General features: G+C 51.1%; 1 protein-coding gene across 26 annotated transcripts in view; it reads left to right on the top strand.

The window, feature by feature from the left end:
* SPTAN1 (spectrin alpha, non-erythrocytic 1) overlaps positions 1-27678 on the top strand; it is a 58145-nt gene that overhangs the window by 24485 nt on the left and 5982 nt on the right. For 8 of the 26 annotated variants that reach the window (XM_060411756.1, XM_060411754.1, XM_060411744.1 and 5 more), the window contains 31 exons: positions 100-343; positions 536-658; positions 1187-1404; positions 2136-2228; positions 2813-2947; positions 4001-4149; positions 5234-5293; positions 6398-6596; positions 7964-8068; positions 8493-8516; positions 9053-9088; positions 11142-11189; positions 11915-12006; positions 12343-12487; positions 12583-12764; positions 13295-13394; positions 13519-13716; positions 13820-13966; positions 15325-15428; positions 15538-15700; positions 17700-17831; positions 18088-18225; positions 19095-19199; positions 20551-20759; positions 21810-21930; positions 22116-22237; positions 22583-22715; positions 24308-24406; positions 26000-26159; positions 26773-26849; positions 27432-27641. In XM_060411756.1, coding sequence (XP_060267739.1) covers positions 100-343; positions 536-658; positions 1187-1404; positions 2136-2228; positions 2813-2947; positions 4001-4149; positions 5234-5293; positions 6398-6596; positions 7964-8068; positions 8493-8516; positions 9053-9088; positions 11142-11189; positions 11915-12006; positions 12343-12487; positions 12583-12764; positions 13295-13394; positions 13519-13716; positions 13820-13966; positions 15325-15428; positions 15538-15700; positions 17700-17831; positions 18088-18225; positions 19095-19199; positions 20551-20759; positions 21810-21930; positions 22116-22237; positions 22583-22715; positions 24308-24406; positions 26000-26159; positions 26773-26849; positions 27432-27641 — 4071 coding nt within the window. The remainder of the gene's footprint in view (positions 1-99; positions 344-535; positions 659-1186; positions 1405-2135; positions 2229-2812; positions 2948-4000; positions 4150-5233; positions 5294-6397; positions 6597-7963; positions 8069-8492; positions 8517-9052; positions 9089-11141; positions 11190-11914; positions 12007-12342; positions 12488-12582; positions 12765-13294; positions 13395-13518; positions 13717-13819; positions 13967-15324; positions 15429-15537; positions 15701-17699; positions 17832-18087; positions 18226-19094; positions 19200-20550; positions 20760-21809; positions 21931-22115; positions 22238-22582; positions 22716-24307; positions 24407-25999; positions 26160-26772; positions 26850-27431; positions 27642-27678) is intronic. The other 18 variants (XM_060411764.1, XM_060411761.1, XM_060411749.1 and 15 more) reach the window with 3 other exon arrangements.

Raw genomic sequence — 27678 nt, 5'->3', positions numbered from 1 at the left:
AAACCACGCCTGAGGCAAGAATGTCAGCCGAGAGATGTCCAGAACGCACTTGGCCGGCCTCAGGCCAGGCTCTCAACACTCTGTCCTTCCCGTCTCCAGGATCGCATCGATGGCATCACTATCCAAGCCCGCCAGTTCCAGGATGCGGGCCACTTTGATGCTGAAAACATCAAGAAGAAGCAGGAGGCCCTGGTAGCTCGCTACGAGGCACTCAAGGAGCCCATGGTTGCCCGGAAGCAGAAGCTGGCCGATTCCCTGCGGTTGCAGCAGCTCTTCCGTGACGTTGAGGATGAGGAGACGTGGATTCGGGAGAAAGAACCTATTGCCGCCTCCACCAACAGAGGTCAGCCTGCCTCTGTCAGACGGAAGTCCAGTTAGGAAAGGGCCTACCCTTACACGGGTCCAGGAGGGGGACCTATGTCCGAATGAGCAAAGTCAGGTTTCAGTTGAACTGGGTTTTTAAGTGAAACTGTGGGGACAGCTGAGAGTGATGGAGTTGACTTTTCTCTTGACTTGGGAGTGGTTTCTCTTTCAGGCAAAGATTTAATTGGAGTCCAGAACCTGCTAAAGAAACACCAAGCGCTACAAGCAGAAATTGCTGGCCACGAGCCCCGCATCAAAGCAGTCACACAGAAGGGGAACGCCATGGTAGAGGAGGGTGAGTGTCGTCAGGAGGTGGCTTTGTTCTCGTTTGTCGTGGCACCTGCCAAGTGCATGGTCGCAGGGCAGGCTGGGCTAGGGGTTGAAGACTGCCCCCCCTACAATCTTCTGACTGTGACCCTGACTAGTCCATAACCTTTCTGAGCCTGAGCTCACCCGCCCCCACCCCCCGCCAACTTCTCAACTTCTCCCACAGTTGAGAAGACTAAGTGAATGAGGTCAGATACTGAGGAGCCTGAGACAGTGCCCAGCAACGAGTCTCCATGACAGAGGGTCAGAGGGGGCTGTGGGTTTTATTGTTAATGATGACATTACTAATGCCAACTAAGGTTGTCTGCTTAGAGTCTAGATAGACATCGTGGTCTGAGGAGATCTGTTAAAGGGTTGGAACCTGGGCCTCATATAAAACTAGGAACATGAAGGGACCTGGCTCCCTGGACATAGTGTCACAGAGGCTGTGAGCGCTCAGAGGACCTTGTTTGTCCCCATGTTTCTCATTGTCCTCCCTCCCCTGCCCGCCCTACAGGCCATTTTGCTGCCGAGGACGTGAAGGCCAAGCTCCATGAACTGAACCAGAAGTGGGAGTCGCTGAAGTCCAAAGCTTCCCAGCGACGGCAGGACCTGGAGGACTCGCTGCAGGCCCAGCAGTACTTCGCTGATGCCAACGAGGCCGAGTCCTGGATGCGGGAGAAGGAGCCCATCGTGGGCAGCACCGACTATGGCAAAGATGAGGACTCTGCCGAGGTGATGCATGCCGGGGGTACTGGGCTCGGGCTGGGGCTGGTTAGGAGGATGACCACGTGTGCAGAGTGCAGTCTCATGGCTTTTAAGGTGTTTCAGCATCTCTTTCCACTTTTCTCTGGTAGTTCTCTTATGTTCACAAAAGAGAGAAGGCAGCCTTGGCCTTTCACTGTTAGCCATGCCCATGTCTCCGATCTTACTTCATTTTTTCTGTATACCTATGTGTACATAAGCACAATTTTTTCTTAGTCATCTTTTTTGAATGGAATTCTTAAATTCTATTCATAAAGATCTAGGTGTAGCCACGTGCCTGCCTTTTCTTGCCTGTCTTCACGTAAACCGTCCTGAGCTGAGTATTGACCCGACCTGATAGGATTTGGAGAAGTAGGAAGCACGGAGGGTGGTGGGAAGGGGGTTCTTGGAGGAGGGCGGCATGTGCCCAGCTGCCACTTAGCAGGAGTGTTGAATTCTCAGGATGGGTGGTGGATCACTGTACATGTGACAGTGTTCTTTATGACTCCTCGTCTGTTTCAAGGGTTGCATAATTATGGATGAAAAGATAATAGAAAACATGATATTTTCTCCACGCTAAGTGTTTATCAAATAAAGGGAGAGAGAGTCATCAAGTCACCAGGTAGCTAAACAGATTTAAGAGGCAGACGGCATGCTGGGGAGGCAGAGGGGCTGCTCTGGCTCCTTGCTCAGGGTCGCTTTGTGTGTGACTTGGATTTCAGGCTCTGCTAAAGAAGCACGAGGCATTGATGTCGGATCTCAGCGCCTATGGCAGCAGCATCCAGGCCCTGCGAGAGCAGGCCCAGTCGTGCCGGGTAAGTGAGGCTTTTCATGTCAGCAGTTGCAAGATCCCAGGGGTTGGGTCGGGGCCAGGGAGCAGGGAGGCCAAAAGACCCAGATGCTGACAGCAGGTGGCATGATCTTGGGTGACGTTCTTTTATTTATGTATTTTTAGCTGTGTTGGTTCTTCATTGCTTCATGGGCTTTCTCTAGTTGCAGAAAGCGGGGGCTACTTTTCGTTGTGGTGCACAGGCTCTAGGGCGTGTGGGCTCAGTAGTTGGGGTGCCCAGGCTCAACAGTTGAGTGCACAGGCTTAGGTTTTCCAAGGCATGTGGGATCTTCCTGGACCAGAGATCAAACCTGTGTCTCCTACATTGGCAGGCAGATTCTTAACCACTGGCCCACCAGGAAAGCCCCCGTAGGTGACTTTCCTGTGGCCTTAAAGGTCCCAGACAGCTGAGCTTCCTGAGTCAGATCTTGTTGGTGGCTTCAGAGGAGAACTGTCACCAGTGTATGTTTGATGGATGTGGGTCTCCTGCTGAGGCTGGGATCTGCAGTGGCTGAGACGGCACTCTGGAGACATCCCATAACTGTGTTTGCCCTTCCTTTGAATTTTTAGCAACAAGTGGCCCCCATGGATGACGAGACTGGGAAGGAGCTGGTCTTGGCGCTCTATGACTATCAGGAGAAGAGTCCCCGAGAGGTCACCATGAAGAAAGGAGACATTCTCACCTTACTCAACAGCACCAACAAGGCAAGCACAGAGGATGACAGGGGGTTGGTTTCCACATATTAGGTGTCTTGGGAGCTTGTCTTTCCAGGATGTGGCTGGTTTAAAACTTAAAGTTACTAGAGTTTCCAGGTCAGTCTCCCATGTCACGTGGGTTTACTGTTTTGCCTGTGATTGAGATGACCAGCCTGTCTCCGTAAATACCTGAGAGCTAGGGTAGTGACCCTTACTCTCAAGGACCACTTCCAAGTGGAATTTTTTTCTCTTTTGAGCTGAAGTCTGCTTCTCTGTCACTGGCACCTGTTGGTTCTAGACTGTAGGGCCGCAGCAGAGGGTTGAAAACAGGCTTCAGCGTCACCCTGTAGGCTCCGCCTCCTCATCTTCTCCAAGTTCAGTGCTGCCTGGTTCATCAGTCTTTCTTAACGCATTCTGATTGGCTATGGCCTTGGAATGAGGCCATCATCTGACGAGCCCCCCCAGGATCCTGCCCCCTGTCTTAGTGTAGGCTGGAGAAGTGTTAGGCACCTCCTCTTCCCAGCCACTCAGCTCACCTGGTCGTGGGACTTTGAGGAAACACTGGCCAGTGTCGGTCTGCTGACTCTAAACCTAAGCTAACTGCCTGGTCTGACTCTGGTTCACTCCAGAGCAGCCTCGCCAGTAGAAGCCACGGTGATGGCAGACTATGTGTCTGTGTTGGCCCCACAGAAGCCACTAGTCACAGGTGACCATGAGGGGCTTCAGAGGTCCCAGAGCATCTGAGGTTTTATTTAATTTCCTGAAGTATGGCTCGAGGCTGCCGTGTTAGCACAGTCCTGGAGCATCTGTGCGAAGAGAAGGTGGCCTTCCTGCTCCAGTAAAGTCATGGCTGCCTCACTCATGACCCTCCCTATACGCGGCAGGTCACGAGGGGATCAAAATTCCCATCTTCACACCAGGTGACTTTGGCACCGTCACGGGATCCTCATGCCGTGACTAGAGCTCTTCTTCATGTGTGCATGCGTGTGTACACGGGCCTCCTTGGGTTCTCCCTCCGTCAGGGGAGGAATTTGCCATGGAGATAGTCTCTTTTCCCTGTAGGACTGGTGGAAAGTGGAAGTGAACGACCGGCAGGGCTTCGTGCCGGCCGCCTACGTGAAGAAGCTGGACCCAGCGCAGTCGGCCTCCCGGGAGAACCTCCTGGAAGAGCAGGGCAGCATCGCGCTGCGGCAGGAGCAGATTGACAACCAGTAAGGGCCTCGCGGGTGGCGGCAGAGGGCCAGCGGAGGTCTGCGCCGTGCGTCGTCCTGAGGGGCTGAGGCGGAGGCCGCCCTGAGCTGAGGCTCCAGGGCGAGTGCTCTCCCGATGCCCATCTGCGCTCTAAGGTGTACTCTCCCCCACCGTCCCCACGGCATAGCTTACCCACACAGCTCCAACCCCAGGAACCTATGATCCCTGACCTGTCCCTTTTTTTTCCTTTCATTTGTTCTTTTCCCTGCATTTGCCAGTTGCTTTTCCTAAACAACGTTTGCTAATTGTCACCATCTGGATCTTTGTTCTCCAGTTCAGGAGGTGCTCTCTGAAATGGGGTTTTTAGCTGTTCCACACCTCTTGAGTTCTGTCCTCTGCAAAAGGCTGCATAGAGTGTGTTTCTCTACCATGGTTTTATGCTCTGAGAGTGGAGTGTATTTTTTAGGAAACAGCTCTGCACCCTTTCTTATGGCTAAGCTCCCTTAAGGACCCGTGTCCCTCTTTTTAGGGCACATCTTGCACTACTAATGAGATCTAAAGCTCTGGACACCTGGCAGACAGCCAGGAAGTACACTCTGATGAGAGGCTGGAACAGTAGAACTTTTTTGACCCTGTTGATCCCTGCAGAGGTCAGTTTTTATACACTTACCGATGCTTTCTGTTATTGCTAAGAATGAGAGGTTTTGGCCTAGATCGTAAATATGAGAGCAAAAAGGTGGACCAGATACCTGACTCCAGTTGCGTGTCAGCCCTCAGGAAAACCTCTTCCTCAGGGCGGTCACTGTACCTCTGGCCTGGCTTTGTGAAGCGACCAGTGTGTCTAGCTGAGGAATGTTTACTGCCTTAAGCATGGCAGACAGGAAAACAAAGGTGAACTAACTCTCGTGTCATTGGATTTGATTTTCCTGCTCTTTCCTTACTGTGACTTCATTCCCGGCCTAGCCTGCTTCCAAGAGCTCTCAAATGACTCCGTCATTTCCCCTTGAAGCGTCCACTGTCCTGGCCCCCATCGGAGCCGCTGCCTCCCACCCCGTGGATTAACCCACTAATCCGTGCGTGCTTTTGCTGTGCCCCCCCGTGCAGGACGCGCGTAACTAAGGAGGCCGGCAGCGTGTCTCTGCGTATGAAACAGGTGGAAGAACTGTGAGTAGGCCGGAAGCCCTGCCGAGCACCACCCGCCGCCCCGTCCATCCTCCCTTCCCTGCTTCTCTTGAAGGCGCTCGCTGGTCGAGGAAGGCGAGGTGGCAGGAGGGCCCGTCTCTGGCAGCAGCTTTGGCTCGCGAGGGAAGGGGTTTGGGTGAAGCCGTGTCAGCTGTGGCCGCTTCTCTCGTCGGTGCTTCTGTGCAGCTGTGCGTTCAGAGCCTGCTTGGTGTGCCTGCTGTCGGTTTCTTCCTGGACTGGCCGCTGTCAGCGGGCCAGGCGGCGGCCGGCGCCCTAATGCTCCTCTGTTGGCAGCAAGCCGGCTGCCTCTTGAAGTCTGACTCTCGGTAATGCGCTCCTGTTTTATTTCCCTTTTGGAGACTTAGGTTCTATTCTAGGTCTTTTTAACTTTCAACTCAGTTGTATTAAGTTTGCTATTTTCACATCTGCAAGGATGCCAGGAGTTCAGCCTTTTGTATTTTGGTTCCCAAGAGTTCGAGTGTTATTGGATTCTTCATAAGAAATCCTCAGCTAACGAAATGTGCTTTACGTGACTTCTCCTTCCAAAGTGGCCAAAACTTCCTGAGAAATAAGTATGTTAACATGAGAAACAGTAGGAATTCCCTACTGTTCAGAGATACTAACATTCTGAATGAGGCTGTTGTAAAGCTCAGTGTAGCTTCCCCCACCACCTGGGCGCTGCTGGCAGAATCATACGACAGGAGAACAGGCCCTCTGTATACACCACGCCCAGCAAATCCATCTCTCATCTGGCAGCTGTAGTCGCATGGAGCCTGTGTTGTGCTAAACGCTTGGTTTTGGTCATTTGTGGTTGTGCTGGTGTCAGTGCACACGCGGCCCCGGGGTGAGTGTGCCGGGCCGTCCCCGCCACCCCATTGTGAACAGTGTAGTGTGGGCTTGTCCCGGAGGCTGTCCGTGGGTCCTCGGGGCCTGTGTCTCCACCTGGTGTCTGATACTCTGCCACCACGGCATCGTCCTTATCAACACAGCCTTGGACCACCTCTCGAAGACACGGGTGGTCTGCCTCCATAGGAAGTTAACCCGCCTCCCCTCCCTCCCTTTTGTCACCCTCTTGAATTACTTCAGGTACCATTCTCTGCTGGAACTGGGAGAGAAGCGTAAAGGCATGTTGGAGAAGAGCTGTAAGAAGTTCATGCTGTTCCGTGAAGCGAACGAGCTGCAGCAGTGGATCAACGAGAAGGAAGCGGCCCTGACAAGCGAGGAGGTCGGCGCGGACTTGGAGCAGGTCGAAGTGCTGCAGAAGAAGTTTGACGACTTCCAGAAGGTACGGGAGGTCTTGCAGTTGAGTGGAAAATCGTTCAAAGGTTTGGATCTCTTGACATTTGACTGTGGATTTCTGGAATGAAAATTAGAGATTATATTCCTCTGTCTCTGTAGCCATTTTTAAACGAGTTTAATCATAACTTTTCTTGCACCATTTAGTTCTGAGAAGACATCAATACGTGCAGTTTTCTCTGCATGTTGTTTTAAGAACTTTCCTAATCTATCATACAAAAATGTGTAAAAGTAGTTTTCCTAATTAGGGTTAAGTTCACATAACATTGGGCTTCTCTAGTGGCTCAGTTGGTAAAGAGTGTGCCTGCAACACAGGAGACCCAGGTTCAGTCCCTGTGTTGGGAAGATCCTCTGGAGAAGGGAATGACCACCCACTCCAGTATTCTTTCTTGGAGAATCCATGGGTAGCGGAGCCTGGTGGGCTACAGTCCGTGGAGTCGCAGAGAGGCAGAGGTGACTGAGCGACTTCCACGTAACAGACAGTTAACTGTGATAAAGGATGTAGTTCAGCAGCATTTGGTTTGTTCCCAGTGTTCTGTTACCATCACTTCTATTTCCAAAACATGATCACTTCGCAAGGAGAGCACAGACCCATGAAGCAGCCTCTCCTTACCCGCTGCCCGCCTCCACACCAACACCTGGCGAACACCAGGCTGCTTTTTGTCTCTGCATGTATGTGTCCTGGACATTTCATATCAATGGAAGCACATGTTATGTTACTTTGTGACTGAGGGCTCCACAGAGGGTTTTGAAAGTCTAGTCATTATCGATGGATCAGTGATCTTCTAGCGTTTATTGGCTAATGCTCCGTGGTGTGTATATATACACCGCATCCTGTGTATCCATTCCTCCAGTTTAAAAATACTCTTGTGAGACTTCCCTGTCTGGCCAGTGGTTAAGACTGTGCTTCCAGTGCAGGGGGTAGGGGTTTGATCCCTGATCAGCAGCGTTCCAGATGCCTGCGTAGTGTGGCCAAGAAGGATATACATATTTTTATGACCAGTTCAGTTGGGTGGGGGGTGCCTCTCTCCTGTAGTGGCAAGCTTTAACATTTCATCACATTTTTAATATGTGTCTTCTCCCCGATGAAGGTTTTAAAAAAATCTCCAACCAGAATAGTTTTTCATTAACTACAGTTAGTTTAGTAAGTAAGAGACAGGCTATTTCTAATGCCATGTAGTTTTCTTATTCTTCAGTAGTAGCAAGCAGGATTTTCTGATTTAGGTCACTGTCAAGGAGTAGAAAAACTACTTATGGGATACCTGTCAGATAGAAATTTATGGAGTTCATGAGTATCTGTGTCTTCCTTTGGATTGCTGTTGTGAGTTCTGGTTACATTGTCTTTGTTCTTTGAAGGATCTCAAGGCCAATGAGTCACGGCTGAAGGACATTAACAAGGTGGCTGAAGACCTGGAGTCGGAAGGCCTGATGGCGGAGGAGGTGCAGGCCGTGCAGCAGCAGGTGGGGGTCTGGCTGCTGCGTGGAGCGTGCTCGGGAGCAGCTTGGCTCCCCCTTGGCCTGTGCTGTAGCCCAGCTCACGTGCCCCACAGTGCACTGTGTGGCCAGGGTGCAGGTTCTCCGTGTGGCCTGCACTGTCTCGTTTACCTTCGACGGGAGGGAAAAACGGGTCTCCTTCTTAGGCCCCTTAAATATCATGGTAGTTATTGAATCTTTCTTTAGGCCTTAACTGGTAATGAATTCATGCAGTTCCTAAAATAAAAGGTTCTGTGTAGAAACACTTGGTCATCCTGTAGACTTTAATAGTTCCTCTGGCCAGTCACATTGCCTGTCTCTAAACTCTCCCGCACCTCCAGTTTGACTTGACAGTGGTAGGTGTTACTGATGTTTCCTCTAATAACGTGATTGTTTCCTTCTCTGCTTGTAGGAGGTGTATGGCGCGATGCCCAGGGTAAGTGTCAGGTGCCCCGTATATAACTTGAACTTGAGGATTAACTCTTGGGAAGAGTATACAGTCAAGAGTCCCATAAAGATTTCTGTTCTTGAACCTCTAGAGATGCGTTTTGTGTGTAAAAGCCGGTGCAAAAGAAATAAGTTGATTTCTGTTTGTCTTTCTCCAAAAACCAAAATGTTTTTCTCTGATTTCTTAGAACTTTTCCGCCAGCAGTTACTTATTTATCCCTTTTCAAAGAATCCTGAGAATGATATAAAGAGAAGCTGGAAATTGTATTAAATTTCCTCATTCTCTCCATCTCTCCTACTGCATTTTAAAAAAAGAGAGACTTTTTCACTCCTGTTTGCTTCATTTCCCTCAGTCAGCCCTGCAATTTGCTGCCAGCCAGTGATAAGTTCTGACTCGCAGTGGGGAACACTGTTCTGATTTCTCTGAACTTCCCATCAGTCAGAGGAAAAGCTGATAAGCTGATGCAGCTTTGTTTTGTGCTCAGTTTCTCGGCTGCCTAAATTCCTCCCTTTTTCTTTGAATAGGATGAATCTGATTCCAAGACAGCCTCCCCGTGGAAGGTAAGAGTTTCTTTGCAAATTGTTAATTCCAGAGGTTTTCCAGGACCGGAAATGTTTCATGTCCTTTTCTAGTGTGCATGTTTCTGAGTAGTTAGGCTTGTCTGACTGTGGTCATTTCTGGCCTTGTGTGGCCTGATGTCTTTCTGACCCTGGTGTTGATATTCTTTGAATCGGCCATGTCTTGAAATGTGATGCTTAATGACACAGAAGCAGCATGTCTTCCTGCAGATGCTCAGCACAAGTTCAGGTAGGGGTCGAGCTTGTCACACGTTGTCTCTGCCAGAGTGTACAGTTGGCCATCTGTGTTTGGATTCAACCAGCCAGCAATTGAAAATGCCGCCATTCGATCCATGGTTGGTTGAATCCAAGGATTCGGGACCTGAGCAAACAGGGCGCCAGCTCTGAGGGACTTGAGCATCCATGAATTTTAGTACCTTGGGGGATCCTGGGACCCTTCCCCCTTAAGAACCAAGGATATGGGGATGACTGCAGTTTGAAGAGGTCACACTGCGTAGTGAGGCATGGTCCCACCAGTAGGACTGCCACCCAAAAGGAAATGACATGAAGATGAAAAGGGGAGACTTTCGTCTCAACATCTGCTGACCGTTTTCTCCTGGTGCCTAAGAAAGGCTTGATGGGAAGTCTGTGTCCTGAGGAGAGATGTTTACAAGCTGCAGTAGACATTGTTCCACAGAGACTGGAATGGTGCTTAGCCAAGGTGGACGTAACTCTGACCACCAGGACCAGGGAGCCTTCTCATGTGTAGTGCTTATAGCCATGATTATGGACCTCGCTGCTCAATGCCAATTGGAGCATCTTTCCTCCTGACTCAGCTCTTCAGGAATATGTCCCTTAAGTTATAGACAAGCTGGAAAAAGCAGGTTTCTTCATGAAGTCATACCTTTCTAAAATATAAAGAAAGCATGAAAACCTAAAAACAGGCCCTCACCCCAGTCCCTCGTTTGGTACTTCCCAGCCCTGTCACCTGGCTCGTCGTGGGGACCTAGGTTGAAAGGGATTTGTTTCTTTGGCCTCCTTATCTCTCCAGGCTCTCACTCTGCTTATTAAATAGACTGCAAATTGCTTGGAAAGATGCATGTTTGCTTTTATTCCGCTTTCTCCTTTTTTCTCTGTCTCAATTTCCTTACATAACAAAATTTAGTCATTGGTGTCATGAATGGGCAGCATCCTTAGCTATTTGACATCTGGCAGAGTTTGCCAGAGCTTTTCTGGTAACAGATATTTTTTTCAGAAATACATGTCAGATGACTTGATAAACACCAGTACTTCCTGATTCTGAAAAGAATGGGAAACAATGGGTGTCTGCTTTCTGACCCCTGTACACACCCACACTGGTTGAAAACATCGTCTGGGTGTGTCCCTGGAACATTGGAGGAGCCTGACTTCCCTACATACACACTCGGCTCCTCCTTTTTGTTATGTACTTGAGGATTACAGGCCTCACAAGCCTGCCAAGTAGGGTTTCTTTCTGATTCAACCAGGTCAGCTCTGAGAGCCCAAGGGGCACAATTTTTAAAAGTGACATTGATGAGAGGAAGCTAATTCATCAGTGTCTTTTCTTTCTCATCCAGTAAGGTTCCACTGTTAGAAGGAGTAACGATCCAGTAACCATAAGTAGAAGTGAAATTATTGGTGCACTTGAGTGTTTAAATAGCCTCAGCTGGCAGCATTTCTTCCATTGAGTGTGTTTTCTGGACTCTTCTCCTAGAGTAGGAACAAGAAAAAGACACCAGTCAGTAGTCTTTGAGCCTCTTTTTTCTGTCCAGTCAGTTGTTTTCATTGTGGTTTCCACTGTTCTTTCATTCTTCATGTAAAATTAATCATTGAGTTGGATGTGATTGTGCACTTGCGTTTCTGCCTGACTTTCTCCTTGTTGGTACTTTCTTGCTGCTCTGATCAGAAATTTGACAGTATTCTTTTACAATCATTTGGTGGACAATTGGGCCCTAATTAATGGCACTTGCATCTCAGATTTCTCTTGTAATCAGCAGACACGTGATTAGTTTGCTCTTCTGCTTCCCTCCCCACATAGTCTGCTCGCCTGATGGTTCACACCGTGGCCACCTTTAATTCCATCAAGGTAAGACACCAGGGCGGCTTCCCTGGTCCTCCCTGGTCTCCTTCCTCATGTCCTGCTCCCGTCTTCAGCAAGGCTCTTGTCCTCGTGAGGTGTGTGAGCTGTAGCAGTTGTCACTCTCCTGGCTCCAAGGGTGTCCTGGTCACTGTTACTCTCCGTGTGCGGCAGGAGCCATGATCAGCTCACCCAGTTCTGCCGGTGCCTCCTGGAGGGCTGGGCGCTGTGGGGAGCGTGTTACCTGGAAGGCAGTGAAGGCCTTGCCTGACTCCTTCTTGGGCTCCAGGCTGGTTTGTCCTCTGAGGACAGGGTCCTACAGCCACACTGTGCTCAGGCTGCTTCCCCGCCGGTGGGGCCACCAAGATCAGTCCGGGGCGGCAGACGTGGGACTCTGTCCACTCAGCAGTTGTTCCGAAGCTGATGCTGTGAGGTGGCACCAGGCTAGGCGCTGAGATGAGGACAGATCAGCCTCCTCCTCTCTCCTGCCACTTCCACTGCCATTCCAAGCCGGGTGCTGGTGGAGTGTTTGCACCGTGGGGTCTGGCGAGCTGTGGCCAGATCTGACTTTCTGGACTTTGGCTATCATGGTGTGCTCACTGATTAAACTGGGAAGGTCAGAACCAGGAAGTCCTCGGTGCCCCAGGCTTTCCTTTCTCATGAAGCCACCACGGCTCTGGTTCTGCCCTTTTCCTGGAGTTGGGCGTGAGCTAATGCCTCCTGTCCTCCGGCAGGAGCTCAATGAGCGCTGGCGGTCCCTGCAGCAGCTGGCTGAGGAGCGGAGCCAACTCTTGGGCAGCGCCCACGAAGTGCAGCGGTTCCACAGGTGAGGGGTGGCTCCGCCAGCAGGAGTGGTCCTGTGGCAATGGGGGATGGGGGGCAGGCTCCACAAGTGAGGGGCAGCCCGGGCTGGCAGGAGAAGGAGCCGGCGATGATCAGGTTCACCTCAGCTGGATCTTGTCCGTGCTGGTGCTCTGGCACTTGATGGGTGCTCAGTCAGTACTGCTGAGCAGGTGGATGTGTGTTCCGTGCCATTTAGAGTGCAGCTGGTGGGCTGCTGACAACTGCCAGTGAAGCACACCGGGGTCAAGGCAGCCATCCTCGGCACTCATGAATGTAAACGGAATATGAATATGAACGTGAATGTGAATATTACCTACAGAGATGCTGACGAAACCAAAGAGTGGATCGAGGAGAAGAACCAGGCTCTAAACACAGACAACTATGGCCACGACCTGGCCAGCGTCCAGGCCCTGCAGCGCAAGCATGAGGGCTTCGAGAGGGACCTCGCGGCCCTTGGCGACAAGGTGAGAGGCGGTGGACAGACGCAGAGCTGGCTTTCCTCTATTCTGCTGGAGGCCACACATCCCCCTTCCCCATCTCTCACCTCTTTCTTCCCCAGGTGAACTCGCTCGGGGAGACAGCCGAGCGCCTGATCCAGTCCCACCCCGAGTCGGCAGAGGACCTGCAGGAGAAGTGCACTGAGCTGAACCAGGCATGGAGCAGCCTGGGCAAGCGTGCCGACCAGCGCAAGGCCAAGCTGGGCGACTCCCACGACCTGCAGCGCTTCCTCAGCGACTTCCGGTGAGAAGAAGCTCGGGCCAGAGGCCTTTCTAGCTGGATAAAATGCATGCATAGGCTGAACACATCTCAGGTTTGATCTTGGGAATTACTTGGTGATCCAGTGGTTAGAACCTGGTGCTTTCACTGATGAGGGCCCAGGTTCAATTCCTGGTCAGGGAACTGAAATCCTGGAAGCTGCACAGTGTGGCCAGGAAAGAAAAAAGGTTTCATCCTAAAGAAAGGCATTTGTATTTGAAGCTGTAGGGGACTTTACCACAGCTACTTGTCTATGTTACCTCCTGTTATTCTGTAGAGTAAAAGATCTTGTATACTTGTTTGTTCTCTCTCTGAGGACTTCTTGATTTTTTAAAGTTATTAATTCAGTAAGACAAGAGGCTTCAAAATAATTTACTCAGAGCTCTAGCCCCAATCAATAGATTAATCCCAAATAACTTTCTGAGACAAGACTTAGGGAGTCCTCTCTTTTCCTGGGCAGAAGGCCCGCTTGCCAGGGAATGTAATAGCCGTTCCTCTGTGGCTCTGGTTTCCAGGGACCTCATGTCTTGGATCAATGGAATCCGAGGTCTGGTGTCCTCAGACGAGCTAGCCAAGGATGTCACTGGAGCTGAGGCCCTGCTGGAGCGACACCAGGTGGGTCGGCCTGCTGAGCAACGCATACGTGGTGACCCTGCCAGGCCAGGAGGACTTTAGTGGTTGACATGAGAGTGGGCAGCTCCTCCTGCCAGTTACCTAATCCCTCCCCTCCTCTTGGCAGGAACACCGGACAGAAATTGATGCCAGAGCTGGCACTTTCCAGGCATTCGAGCAGTTTGGGCAGCAGCTGTTGGCTCATGGGCACTATGCCAGCCCCGAGATCAAGGAGAAGCTCGATGTTCTAGACCAGGAGCGCGCAGACCTCGAGAAGGCCTGGGTCCAGCGCAGGATGATGCTGGATCAGTGCCTTGAATTGCAGGTACCTGTGCTGGAGGGTAGCTTCCTGTTTGCCACAGGGTTTCAGACCAGGTATTTTGTGCCAGAGGCTCCTTGTCTCCTCACCTCCCTCTTCCCTTCTTTAGCTGTTCCATCGGGATTGCGAGCAGGCCGAGAACTGGATGGCTGCCCGGGAGGCCTTCCTGAACACAGAAGACAAAGGGGACTCGCTAGACAGCGTGGAGGCTCTGATCAAAAAACACGAGGACTTTGACAAAGCAATTAATGTCCAGGTAGGGGCTTCCCCAGTGGCTCAACGGTAAAGAATCCACCTGCTGTGCAGGAGACTGGTTTGACCCCTGGGTCGGGAAAATCCTCCAGAGGAGGAAGTGGCAACCCACTGCAATATTCTTGTCTGGAAAATCCCACGGACAGAGGGGTCTGGTGGGCTACAGTCCATGGGGTCGTAAAGAGTCAGACACAACTGAGGGACTAGACATGAGCAAGAAGGCCTTTGTACCTTAGATCCTGAATCTGGGTTTTCCCAGATTGATGTCTTCTCTTTCTCTTGGCATATTCTGTTTGCCTGCTCTCAGTGATTAGAACGAAAGATAGTTTCTGGTTGCTTAACTCAGCTGGAGAGCTTTGGCAACTTCCTCAAATTAGAATACTTGGTGGTGGGAATTCCCTGGTGGCGCAGTGGATAGGAATCTGCCTGTGAATGCAGAGGACGTGGGTTCACTCCCTGGTCTGGAAGATTCTTCACACCGTGGAGCAGCTAAGCCCACGAGTTGCAGTTACTGAGCCTGTGGCCTAGGTGCCACAGCTGCTGAAGCCCGAGCACCTAGAGTCTTGTGCTCCGCAGCAAGAGAAGTGACTGCAATGAGAATCCCACACACAACTAGAGAAAACCCACATGCAGCAACAAAGACCCAGCACAGCCAAAAGAAATACAGGAATAAAGCACTTGGTGTTGACTACACAGTGCAAACCTGTGCAGTCCAGAAAAAGTGACGTACGTAAATCGTTTTTTTAAACTTGATAAATTCTGGCATTTTAAAGATTTTGATAACAGATGCCACAGGGGAAACTTTTTATAGTGAAAGGGAAGAAAAACAAATTTGTGGATAGGTAAGTGCATATATGAACATGAACCAGAAAGTTGCAGAAGTCTTTGGCTTATAAACCGCTTTGTTGAAAATCTGATGATCTTTTTCTGTGATGCCTAAATTTTTTTGGCCACTCCTTGAGTCATGTAGGATCTTAGTTCCTCTGCCAGGGCTTGAACCTGTGCCCTCTACATGGAAACATAGAGTCTTAACCATGGGACTGCCCAGGAAGTAATTCCCTGTGAAGCCCAATTTCCCTTCTCCAGTGGACTACGTTTCATATGTGATGAAGCCTAGTTTCATTTGTGGTCTGCTCGTGTTCAAACCCCGGCCCCACCCCAGCGTGACCTGGCACCTTCTTGAGTTAAACTCTACTCTAATAATGATTGAAATCAAGCTTTCCTCTGGCTTTTTACACTCCTGCTTCTAAAGTGTCGGTGTATTCGGATCCCATCACCAGCTAGTCACCCAAAATAACCGTTCTCTTCTCGGACCTGCGGTCGTCTTGCCCGCCCTGACCTCACGATTCTCTTTGCCGACAGGAGGAGAAGATTGCTGCCCTGCAGTCCTTTGCTGACCAGCTCATTGCTGGCGGTCACTACGCCAAAGGCGACATCTCCAGCCGGCGCAATGAGGTTCTGGACAGGTGGGTGGTCGGTGCAGCTGACTGGTCCTGCTGCACTTGTGCTAGAGCCCCGGCCTGACTACCTCCGTGGGGTGCTCACCTTTGCTCTCGGTTCCACCTACCTTCTCAGGTGGCGCCGTCTAAAAGCTCAGATGATTGAGAAGAGGTCAAAGCTGGGAGAATCGCAGACCCTCCAGCAGTTCAGCCGGGATGTAGACGAGATTGAAGCTTGGATCAGTGAAAAATTACAGACTGCAAGTGATGAGTCATATAAGGACCCCACCAACATCCAGGTGAGCTGAACCCGTGAGGTGTGTGTCTCTGAAGTAGCCTGTGCTCCTGAGTAGCTCTTGCTAAAAATAAGGCATCTTTAGAAGGGAGAGTTATCTCTAGGTACCTCCTCCTACTCACAGTGATGCCAAGAAAAAGTGTTTTAGTAAGTGAACTGGTGGGAAGACCTCCCCTAAATGATGAGAGCCAGTTAAGAAGCTGCTCCCGTCACTTGATGCTGCTGAAGCTGTGGCTGTGTTAGAGCCTGTAGGAAAGACCCCCTTAAAACCGCTGTTTCCAAATGCTGACCTTCCCAGGGGAAGTATGACAGTTTCTGTTGAATAGGTGATATTGCATATTCACATCAGTGTACTGAACTCTTGTTATTTTAATCTGTTTTTGTAGCTTTCCAAGCTGCTGGTAAGTTTTATGTTTTCTTAAAGAGTTTTAGTTAAATGAGCTCCAGTGTCTGCTCTTGTGTATAGATTCTCATAATCATGGTCACAGTCTGCTGGTGTCTTCCTCATCTTTGCTTTTCATTTCTAATCATCCATCACACTCCATCCAAGTGTCCCTGCGGGATGTGGCTTTCTCTGTTGTAATCAGCCTGAGCCCTTCCCTTTCTCCTCCCTCCCTACTCCCGGCTCATCACTTAGGCAGGTTCTGTACAGTGTTTGATTTGGGGGGCAGCAGTGAACTGCTTTCTTTCCAAAGATGCACTGTTTTTAAACGAAATTACTTTTCTCTGTGTAAGTTTGGGCTCTTCTTGCTGTGGACTCAGGGCTCTCAGTGGGTGGGGGCAGGGCCAGCTGGGAGAGTTTCGTTGCCCATGTGACCTTTTGTCCAGAAGTGCTGGTCACTGGAGAGGGACAGCGAGAAGTCCACAGAGTAGCAGGTGATAACGCTTCCAAATCTACGAGAAGCCTGGGGTGAGAGGTTAAGATCAAAGTGGACATCACCAAAGGGGCAGCAAAAGACTTCATAGTCAAAATGTAGCTGAGAAGTGGCTTAAATGGATGAGAATTGAGCCAAAGAGCGATCAGGAAAAGAGGGGACCTGGGCTCTTGCCGGGGTATGTGGGCGTCCGAGACCTTTTTCTGTTCTGTAGTTGGGCTCCAGCGTTAGAGTATGTGGCCAGGACTCTATGTTGACACTGCATTTCACCAGCCACGTGCCTCCATCTTTTGACAGTTGCTGCCCCTGAAATGAAACGTGCTGCAGAACCCTTCCCCAGTTGCACTGCTTTTTCCTTTTATTTTTTTCTCTGGATACCGTCCTTGCCCGAGACCCCGCGTTCCTCACCCAGAGCTGCCCCACAGCTGTGTCCTTTCAGTTGTCCCCTGTGGCACCTCTGCAGCTTGTATCTCGGTGGGGCTTTAAGTTCCCCATCAGGCCCTTGCCCTCAGATGCCCATCGTCCTCCCAGCCCTCTCTTCTAGCAAAATGAAGTTCTTACCTACAGTCAAGCCTGGATTTTGACAAATCCAGGAGTTTTGAATGATGACCACTGCTGGAGGAGAAGCCAGGAAAGCCCAATTCTGCAGCGGCTTCAGGGTTCTCTGTGGATGGCGGGGCAGGCTCACCCTCGCATGCCTGGTGTCATGGGGACTGCATCCCTAGGTGATGAGAGGCCAGCTGTGTTATTTCTTAGTGCTTCTGTCCCCTAAGGAGGAAGCCGTGCATAGAAATTGATGCACAGGTAGATTGAGAACTGCAATTGGCCATTGCCGCTTCCTGCAAAAGTGTTGGAAAGCGTCTGCTTGTAGAATTTCACTCCGATTCAGGAGTTGAGTCAGCTCACCTGCTCCTGAGCTGGTGCCTTTCCTCTCTCTGAACTCCCACCAGACTGACTCCAGAAGTGTTTCTCACAGATTCTGTGACTGCCTTCTAGAAAAGTGTTGCTGCCTGCCCCTAGTTCTCCAAGTTCGCTACCACTCCTTCCTGAGAACCCTTATTCCTGAAGACACTACCTTGCAGGACCTGGTTTTGAAAGGTGGTGGGGGGGTGTTTTTGATGTTTTCAGAGCAAGCATCAGAAGCACCAGGCCTTCGAGGCAGAACTGCACGCCAATGCGGACCGGATCCGCGGGGTCATCGACGTGGGCAACTCCCTCATTGACCGTGGGGCCTGTGCCGGCAGCGAGGATGCCGTCAAGGTACGGTGCCCAGCTCCCCTCCTCCTGGCCCGGGAAGAAGAGGTGCTGGGCTTCACTGTCAGCATTAAAGTCCACTTGATGGTGACTCTGAAACGCAATCTTAGGAAAATATCCAGGTTTCTGTCTGTGCTGCTGATGGGTGCTAGCGAGAGCGGCGCCTGTGAGCCTCTTCATCAAAACCTCGCTGAAGAGGGCTTCCCAGGAGGGCGCTGGGTGTGGGGCTGCCTGTCTCTGACGACTTGCTTCTCTGGCCTAGGCCCGGCTGGCCGCCTTAGCTGACCAGTGGCAGTTCCTGGTGCAGAAGTCGGCTGAGAAGAGCCAGAAGCTGAAAGAAGCCAACAAACAGCAGAACTTCAACACTGGCATCAAGGACTTCGACTTCTGGCTCTCTGAGGTGATACTGGGCTCTCTTCCACCAGGGGCTTCTGAGGTGACGCTGGGGCGCCCTTCCCCCCAGGGGGCTTCTGAGGTGACCCTGGGGCTCCCTTCCCCCCAGGGGGTTCCGTGAACAGGCAGGCCTCTCCCCAACATCCCCTTTAACAGGAAACTTCCTCATCAGGTGTGAGCTGTGTGCTCCGGCAGGTTTCTAAGCAGAGGGAGGGAATGTAGCGAAGAGAGAGCTTATCTGTGTGGGATGTGGATCACTTGTCTCCACAAAGAATGCAAATAGGAGGAGGTGGTCGGGTCTGTGTCCCCCAAGCCTACGCCCAGGTGGAAATAGGACAGTAAAGGGCCAGGAAGCTGGAGTTAGTCATATAGTCTCTGTAGACAGTGTAGAGATTATAGAAAGTCTAAAGAGAAAATGTTTGAGACCACTGTTCTATATACATCTGGTCCACACTTATTTCCATGAGTTTTTGTTTAGCTGTGGCTCCATGTGTATTTGAGCCCATGAGTAATTTATCACTGGTCTGTATTGGCAGTGTTATTTCAAGTCATGTAAAGCGCTCGGTGAACGTTTGAATAACTGCCTCAGGCCGTTACGGAGCGCGGGCATGGTTAGAGCACTCCCGTGCCGTTCTTGTGCCGTTGGGCACACCAGTGCTTTCTGCCCAGGGGAGGCTCCCCAGGAGAGTGGGGCTGCTGTGTGCTGCACCACCGTGCCGCAGTGAAGGCAGCTGGAGTGTTCATGCTCACGGGCCCTTGAGTGTGTGCCTGACAGACAGGCAAGGCGTGGGCAGTGGGGCTGGTCACACCATGCCAGAGCAGCAGCGTGTGGACGGACGTTTGCAGGCAACAATAATCTCCCCTTTCCACTCCCAGGTGGAAGCCCTGCTGGCCTCTGAGGATTATGGCAAAGACCTGGCTTCTGTGAACAACTTGCTAAAAAAACATCAGCTGCTGGAGGCAGATATCTCTGCCCACGAGGTGAGCAGAGTGGCACCCAGGCAAGGGTCTGGGCCATTATACATGCAAAAGTGAGAAATTATGCCTAAGAAATGTTACTTATATTAACTTGTGATGGGTCTATTTTAACCAGGTTAACACATTTTTTCAGCTGTCTTATTTTGCTACAATCCATAGACCTTATTTGGATTTCACAGTTTTTGTACATGTTCAGTTCTGTTTCTGTGTGTGTATGCACATAGTTCCACGCAGTTTTATTAAGTGTGTGGATCTGTGTCACTACCACCAAATTCAAGACACAGCCTTGTTCTGTGAGCGCAAAGGAGCTTCCTTGTAACCTTTCTAGTTGTATTCTTACCCTGTCCCTAACTCCCGGCAACCGCTGATCTGTTCGCCATCTCTGCAGATCATCATTAGAGAGTGTCACGTAAATGAGAACATACAGTGGGTAACATGCTGAGATTTTTTTGACTTAAACTTTTTTTTTAATGTAACAGTTCGTTTAATTTTTAATGACAAATGTTGACATGTAAAATCTATATAAACTCCCCTATGGGTTGTCAGTAGTAGTTTAGAGTATAAAATGGCTCTGAGACTCAGGGATGAACATTGCTGTCCTTCCCCAAATGCACCAGGTCCTTTAGAGTCAGTCTCAAGGGGAAAAAGGTCTTCAGGTATCTGAAAGTTGTCAGGCTCCTGGAAGTGGATGCCAATTGTCCAGAATTCTAATTTTATCATGAAAGTTTGAATTTTATCATTAGCAACAAACTCAGTTTTCTTTAAAGTGACAGGTTCACTTTATTCATCTGCGATAAAGTATTTGTCACTCCCAAAGTTAAGAATGACCATAGTTTATTGGCCGTTCTTCCGAGTGAAAATGATGGTCTGTGAAAGAAGTGGCCAGTTCAGCTCGGAACGTGCTTCTTCTTTGGACAGTCATGGACTTCAGCACCCACAGAAGTACTTTGTGTGGGTTCCCCGTTTTATCATATGGTATATGAAAATGACACTTAAAGATGGATGTGTAATAAAATTAACAACTTGGATTCTTTTTTAAAGGTGTGCTTAAGTGAAAGAGCGATTTCTGCTGAAAAGTGGGGGCAGTGAAGAATCAGGTTTCTGCTCATAGTTTGCCACTAACTTGAGCAATGGCACCCCCACTGTGGGTTTTGCACCATCAGTGCAAATGTTCACACAGTAAAAGAGAAGAAAAAGGCAGTGTTTTTGTATTGTTAAGAAAATAGTTTTGATCTCTTAGAGCCCCAGGGGTCCACACCCCTAAACCAGCCCCTCAGTGAAGAAGTTCTGATTCACAAGCAGCTGCTCGCGGGAGACCCAGATTTCTTACCCTCTGCTGTGTCCCTGGCCCCAGGACCGCCTGAAGGACCTCAACAGCCAGGCGGACAGCCTGATGACCAGCAGCGCCTTCGACACCTCCCAGGTGAAGGATAAGCGGGACACCATCAACAGCCGTTTCCAGAAGATCAAGAGCATGGCCGCCTCCCGGCGAGCTAGGCTGAATGAGTCCCACCGCCTGCACCAGTTCTTCCGGGACATGGACGATGAGGAGTCCTGGATCAAGTACGTGCTCCCGCTCGGTGTCCTCAGAGCCTTAGGAACCCTGGGGTTCATTCTCTCCTGGATCCTGGTAGCGAGGTGGACATGGGTCAGATTCTGGGCCCAGCTCGGCCCAGCCTCGGTACACACCTGTAGTGGGATGTCTCTGCTTCCCCTCCTGTGTCTGGTGATGGTGACCAGCACAGACTCCATATGGTAGTGTGTGTGATGGCGCCCAGGGCTTGTCTAGACCCCGCCCTGAGGTGACTGGTAACATTAGTGAGGTCCACCTGGGAAAGACTGCTGCTTGGGGGAAGGGAAACTTGCTGTGGTTTGTTTTTATCATCCCGCCCCCAGAATTCTCATGTACTTTTTTCGGATGATACTGCATGTAAACAGACCATTTTTAAGGACAGATTGTGATTGTTGATTGTCGGTCGCTTTGTCATGTCCGACTCTGTGACCTCATGGACTGCAGCGTGCCAGGCTTCCCTGTCCTTCACCAGCTCCTGGAGTTTGCTCAAACTCATGTCCATTGAGTCGGTGATGGCTTCCAACCATCTCATCCTCTGCCACCCGATTCTCTTTTTGCCAATATCCTCTCAGTTCCTCACTTCCTTAAAAAGCTATTTATGGGACTTCCCTGGTGGTCCAGCAGTTAAGATTTGGTGCTTCCACTTCAGGGGGTACAGTTTTCATCGCTGGTCCGGGATCGAAGATCCCATGTGCCACACAATGAGGCCAAAATTTTAAAAAAGAGTTGTTTAAAAAAAGCTGTTTCTAGTAGCATCTTCACAGGCGTATGTTTGATAAGGCGGGATCGATGGGGCGTCTGCGGTGGCTCCTCCTGTTCTCCTGCAGCCCTTGCAGAGCTGCGCGCAGTGGGTGCTCCTTGAGACGTGCGTGGTCTCTGTGCATTGGGAAGTGGAGGCTTTGTTCCCCAGAAGAGTGGCGCAGACACTCCTGAAGGGGTGGGTAGGTGCAGGAAGGAGATTGTGGGGTCTGTGAACGTCAGCTCTGTGACCATGCAGCTCCAGTTGACACAGAGGCTGACTGCCTGCCTGTGTTGTCCAGGGAGAAGAAGCTGCTGGTGAGCTCAGAGGACTACGGCCGCGACCTGACGGGCGTCCAGAACCTGAGGAAGAAGCACAAACGGCTGGAGGCAGAGCTGGCTGCCCACGAGCCGGCCATTCAGGTGAGGGGCCGCCTCCTGGCTGAATGGGCCTGGACAAGCTCGTCTCACTGAGGTCTCTGCAGTGTTTACGGCCCCTCATTCCAGAGGGCGGTGGGGAAAGTCTGAATCGGATTTTGAGACCCTTTCCTGGAAGCATGTAGACGCAGGCGCGATCACTGTTGAGTCTAATTGCTCTTGCCTGTCAGGGTGTCCTGGACACTGGAAAGAAGCTGTCTGATGACAACACCATCGGGAAGGAGGAGATTCAGCAGCGCCTGGCGCAGTTTGTGGAGCACTGGAAGGAGCTGAAGCAGCTGGCAGCTGCTCGGTGAGTGGGTTGGGGGCACAGTGGGTGGGGCTTGCTTAGGGCTCTGGGCCCTCCAGCCCTTTGGGACCTCTTCCTGTGGGTGCATGGGCTACAGTCATCTTGCTTCAGAAGCATCTCTGACAGCCCCAGGCTAAGCTGGTCCCATTACGTGTAGTCCCGAGCTGGACCCCACATGAGGTTCTAGAGCTTCCTGTTTCATCAGCACTGGCTGTTTCATGTTAAGAGGAGGACAAGGGCTTGAATGAACAATTTACAACCCACACTCAGCACTCATGTTTTTAAGCATCCAAGTTAGAGGAGCTTTTAGCTGATTTTTTTTTTCTTTTAACTATTCCCTGCGATTAGGGGCCAGCGGCTAGAAGAATCTTTGGAATATCAGCAGTTTGTGGCCAACGTGGAGGAGGAGGAAGCCTGGATCAATGAGAAGATGACCCTGGTGGCCAGTGAGGATTACGGAGACACTCTTGCTGCCATCCAGGTAGAGACCGGAGCTGCTGCCCGCTGACCACCCTTTTCGCCAGCTTGCTCAGTGGCCATGCTTTTACCGGGAGAGCATTCAGCGCTGTCAGGCAAGGTCTCCCTGGCGACTTTCAGTCCTCAGGAGCCCATGTCAGAGACGCTTGCCTTTGTGTAGACAGAATTGGGGTGACTCTGTCTGCCTCGATTCATGGGGTTCTTGGAACCCTGTTGTCAGCTCAGCAGGATTGCCGGTATCACCACCACAGGTTTCTAGGACCTCTTCAGCATCCTGTGATTGCCTTAACAGTTACCACAAGCTAGGTGGCTTTAAAAACTACAGGAGCTTGTTTTGTCTTGGTTTGGGGAGCAGAGGTCCGGATCAAGGTGTCAGCAGGGCCTTGCTGTCCCACTTTGTTACCTCCTCCAGCTCCGGGAGCTCGGCTTGTAGCAGTGCAGCCCCACCTCTGTCCTGCTCTCCCAGGAGCTGGTCTTCCCTCTGCGTTTTCCATGGCATTCTCTCTCGGTGTGTCCATGTTCGGATTCTCCTCTTCTCACACATGTGGGACATCAGTCATACTAGATTAGGGCCACCCGGACACTCGCGTTTTAACATCGCGTCACATCTGCAGAGACCTCGTTGTCACATTCCTAAGTGCTCGGTTAGGACTTGGTATCTTGAGCACACGTTTCAACCCATAACACACCTCCTCAGGACATTGGTTAGCTATTGCCGTGGAACAACACTAAAGAGAACAGTTCTTTCCCATGAATCTGTGAATTGATGGGCATTTTCTCAGCTGCTCTCACACAGCTACACTGACGCAGGGGGCCGCTGGGCTAAGTCCATGGTGACGTCATTCACGTGGCTCTGACTGGGACGTCTCAGTGGCCTCACTGTCCAACAAAGTTAGATCACCTTCTTTGGGCGGTGTTAACGGAGGCCAAGGCCAGACTGCAGGGGCTTTAAGGCCTGGCCTGTGGGACAGAGCAGCCCGGCTTCCCTCTTCATAGGAGGAGTGGCACCTTGTAGTTGAGTGTTCTCCATCCATGCCCCCAGTTGTGGAAGCAGTGTGCATTCCCGATTGTTGGAGTGGCCCCTGAGCCACGCTCCTGCCAGGGAGTCCTCCCAGGTGGTCAGGGGATGCAGGTAGACAGTAGAGGCAGGCAGTGGTCTCCTGTCCTCTGCGTTGCTGAGTTCCCTGAAAGCCAACACAAGGGGCACTGTCTCCAATGCTTCAGCTGTGTGGAGGGAACGACGAGACTTTGAAGGCCCCCAGGAGACATGCTTGAGTTAAATCTTAGGGCAGGCATCCCTGTTCAGTTGGTGCTTATCTGAAGGTTCCACCGTGTCCATTCTGTGGTCTCCAGGGAACAGAAGGCCTGTGGTGGTTGACTGGCAAGAGCTTCCCCTCTTCAGAAAGGCCTTCCCTGGCTCCCCCGCCTCTAGTCACGCTTAACACTTTATGATTTCCAGTTTATTCTGCATCCATTATCGTCTTTGCCCCAGCTGACTGGGGTCCCTGTGAGGGCACCCCCCGTCCTGCTCCTCTGTAGTCCTGCCCACCACCTATGCCAGGCTCTCAGGAGTTGGCTTGGCTACTTCCACTGCAGGGCTTGCTGAAGAAACACGAAGCCTTCGAGACGGACTTCACTGTCCACAAGGACCGGGTGAATGACGTCTGCACTAACGGACAAGACCTGGTTAAGAAGGTGAGCCTGGCCCATGGGTACGAGCCTCTTTTCCCAATAGCAGCTCCATCCCTGTATTCTGTGATTAACTGGATGTCCCTCTTTCTTTTTCTGCTAATATCTGTTTATTTGGCTTTGCTGGGTCTCAGTGGCGGCGTGCAGGCTCTTAGTTGCAGCATATGGGATGTAGTCCCCTGACCAGGGGGCCCCCTGCATTGGGAGCTTAGTCTTAGCCACTGGACCACCAGGGAAATCCCCTCCTCTTTTAAAGTCAGCAAGTAAAGCTGACTCTGCAGCACTTGAATTTTTCTGCATTAATTAGGCAAAACAGTAGCCCTGCTGGTCCTTCTGGGACACTGGCGTTGCCATGGGGCTGCTCTTCTAGTTTCTTCTCCAGGAATTCAGCTCTTTATAGAGGTGGCAGAACATACAGGTCATCACCCCTAAAGTCCCCACCGGAGATGGACCCAGCTGACACCTCTGGGTTGGACCCCCCCACCCCCAGACTCTCTCCTTGTGCAGAGCCACCCACAAAGTTAAATGGCACCTGTTGAATTGGTGTACATTGAGGGTAAAACCCAGCTGCTCTCCAGGACATTAGACAAACGCATCTGTTAAAACTCAAAGTTCATTGCATTCAAACAGCCTTTAGGGTGAAAGCAAAAAATAAGCGAGACACGTCTTGGTACTTTCTCAGCAGCAGTGAAGTGAGGTCACTCCCAGGTTGAAATCCAGGCTAAATGCAGTGCCCTCAATCTGTCATGAGCTCCACAAGACAGATGACTTCTACCAACTCTGATTTCCTGTCTCAAACACGTAATGAGTGATTAAGATTCCTCATCACAGAATTTGCCCTGGCGATCAGATTAGAGGTTTGCTCCTGGTGTTTGCTCCACAGGTGGTAACAGTGTAGTTAAAATCCATGTTTGCTGAGGAGCTTTACTACTTTCTTGCCCTCATGGGCAAATAACCTGATAGAGGCTAATCTCAGATACAGACCAGTGTCCACAAAGACGAGGTGCGTGCAGGACTCGCCACACTCGTACGCCCGCGCAGCGTTCTCTGTCCTGTAAGCCTGTGAGACGGCGCTCTCCACTGTTCTTTGATCTCCTGGCAAAGAGCCTGGTGCACTGTTCCCAACAACAGTCTTCATTTGCTCTTTTTAAATCTTATGCTGACTTAACAGTTTGTGTTTTCACATACAGTTCTAACCAAGACTGAATGTGATTGGAGCTTAATACTTTTTAATATCCGCAGTGTGAAAATATTGTTCTGAGACATTGTTTTTATGGGATACACATAGTAGCCAGTAAGTCATAATTGTTTTGGCTTTTTCTCGTTTTTTTGCTATCAAAAATAATATGAGTGAGTACCTCATTGTGACCAAACATTTTATCACATTCCACATTATTTGCAGGAGTGGCATTGCTAGTGCTCATCTCTGTGAGACTCTTACTCTGTTGTTCTCAGAAAGCCTCTGCGCATCCTTGGGGTGAGGGGCAGAGGGGGCGCGGCCCATCTCAGCAGCTGCGAGCCCGCCGGGCAGCGGGAAGTGCAGATCAGGTAACCACGGCGGAGGCAAGACTGACGGCGGCTGCCTTCTCCTTGTCCTAGAACAATCACCATGAGGAGAACATCTCTTCCAAGATGAAGGGCTTGAACGGGAAAGTGTCAGACTTGGAGAAGGCTGCCTCCCAGAGGAAGGCAAAGCTCGACGAGAACTCAGCCTTCCTCCAGTTCAACTGGAAGGCCGATGTGGTGGAGTCCTGGATTGGTAAGCGTGGCCTCAGTGCCACCAGAGTCTCATCCCCTCCTGGGCAGATGGTTTTCTTCTGTGGAGAAGAAACTGGCAGGATGTGGGCATACCAGAGACCCTCTCCACTGGGCAGACCACTAGTGACAGCAGAGACAGGGTCCTGAGGCAGAGTGCCGGGCCTCAGTGATGCCCCTTCCAGTGTGGGGGTTACCAAACCAAGGTCCCGGGCGCCAGAGCACAAAGGCCACACCAGCAGGACCAGCCTGCGTCAGCACTGCCCCCTGAGCTCCACGGGCCCAGGGTGTGTGTGGTCCAGCCCCCCGGCAAGGGCACCTACACTGATCTCAGGACCCACGTGACCCTCGCAATGGCTGTCTCATAAGTAGCAACTGAACCACACCCAGCACAGGCTGGAGGAGGGACCTCTTCATCAGGGACGTAGAGGAGAGGGGCCTGGATGCAGGAAGGAGCCAGCTCAGGTGTGTTCAGAGACTGCTGTCAGTGGTACTGGAATTTAAATGTAAGCAAGACAGTAGGTGCCTGGGTGTTCTTGTCTTTTGGTTTGTTGTTGTTGTTAATTTATTTCTTAAATTGAGATAGGGTAGTTGATTACTCTTGCTTGGTTTTCCAGGTGAAAAGGAGAACAGCTTGAAGACAGATGATTATGGTCGAGATCTGTCTTCTGTCCAAACTCTCCTCACCAAACAGGTCAGTCACAGCTATTTGACTGATGATTGGATTTTACTCACATAGTATTCCCTGATGGGTGAATGACAATCAGCATGTTTTTTTGACTGTATTATATTAGGCCCTGGGGATGATTGGTGAGAGACAGGCCTGGTCCTCAGGACGCTCTCAGATGAGGCCTCTGAGCTGCAGCCTGTTGGGTGCTAACAGGGCTGAGCACCGCAGGGTGTGGGCCTCACCCAAGTGGTATCTGCCTCGGTTTCCAGCAGGCAAGGGTTGATGGGAGCGTCTCCCCAGAGGAGACAACATCTAAGCTAGATCACGGAAGGTGAATTGAAAGTGGTCAAGAGAGAGCCAGGTGGGCCTTCTTGGCAGAGGTAGCAGGGCGAGTCCGCCCTTGTGCATCAGCCCCAGGCTAAAAGCGGGGATGAGGAGGAGCCGCCACGGGACTTGTGGTTTGAGGAGATGCAGAAAAGCGGCCAGGTTTGACCCAGTGTCAGGGGAAGGTGGGGACTTGAGGCTGCCATCCTAGCCGGGGCGCTGGACAGAGCGCAGTCATCTCTCGCCCCAACGCGGTCCCTGCCTTCTCGCCCCTCCTTCCAGGAAACCTTCGATGCTGGCCTGCAGGCCTTCCAGCAGGAGGGCATCGCCAACATCACTGCCCTCAAAGATCAGCTGCTGGCCGCCAAGCATGTTCAGTCCAAGGCCATTGAGGCCCGCCACGCTGCCCTCATGAAGAGATGGAGCCAGCTCCTGGCCAATTCGGCCACCCGGAAGAAGAAGCTGCTGGAGGCACAGAGTCACTTCCGCAAGGTAAGCGCGGCCCCGGCCAGCTCTGCACACGTGGACG

This window comes from Ovis aries, chromosome 3, assembly GCF_016772045.2.
Source record: "Ovis aries strain OAR_USU_Benz2616 breed Rambouillet chromosome 3, ARS-UI_Ramb_v3.0, whole genome shotgun sequence".
In the NCBI taxonomy this organism is placed as follows: domain Eukaryota; kingdom Metazoa; phylum Chordata; class Mammalia; order Artiodactyla; family Bovidae; genus Ovis; species Ovis aries.
Note: the sequence above shows the minus strand (reverse complement) of the source record. Positions and strands in the feature narration are given on the sequence as shown.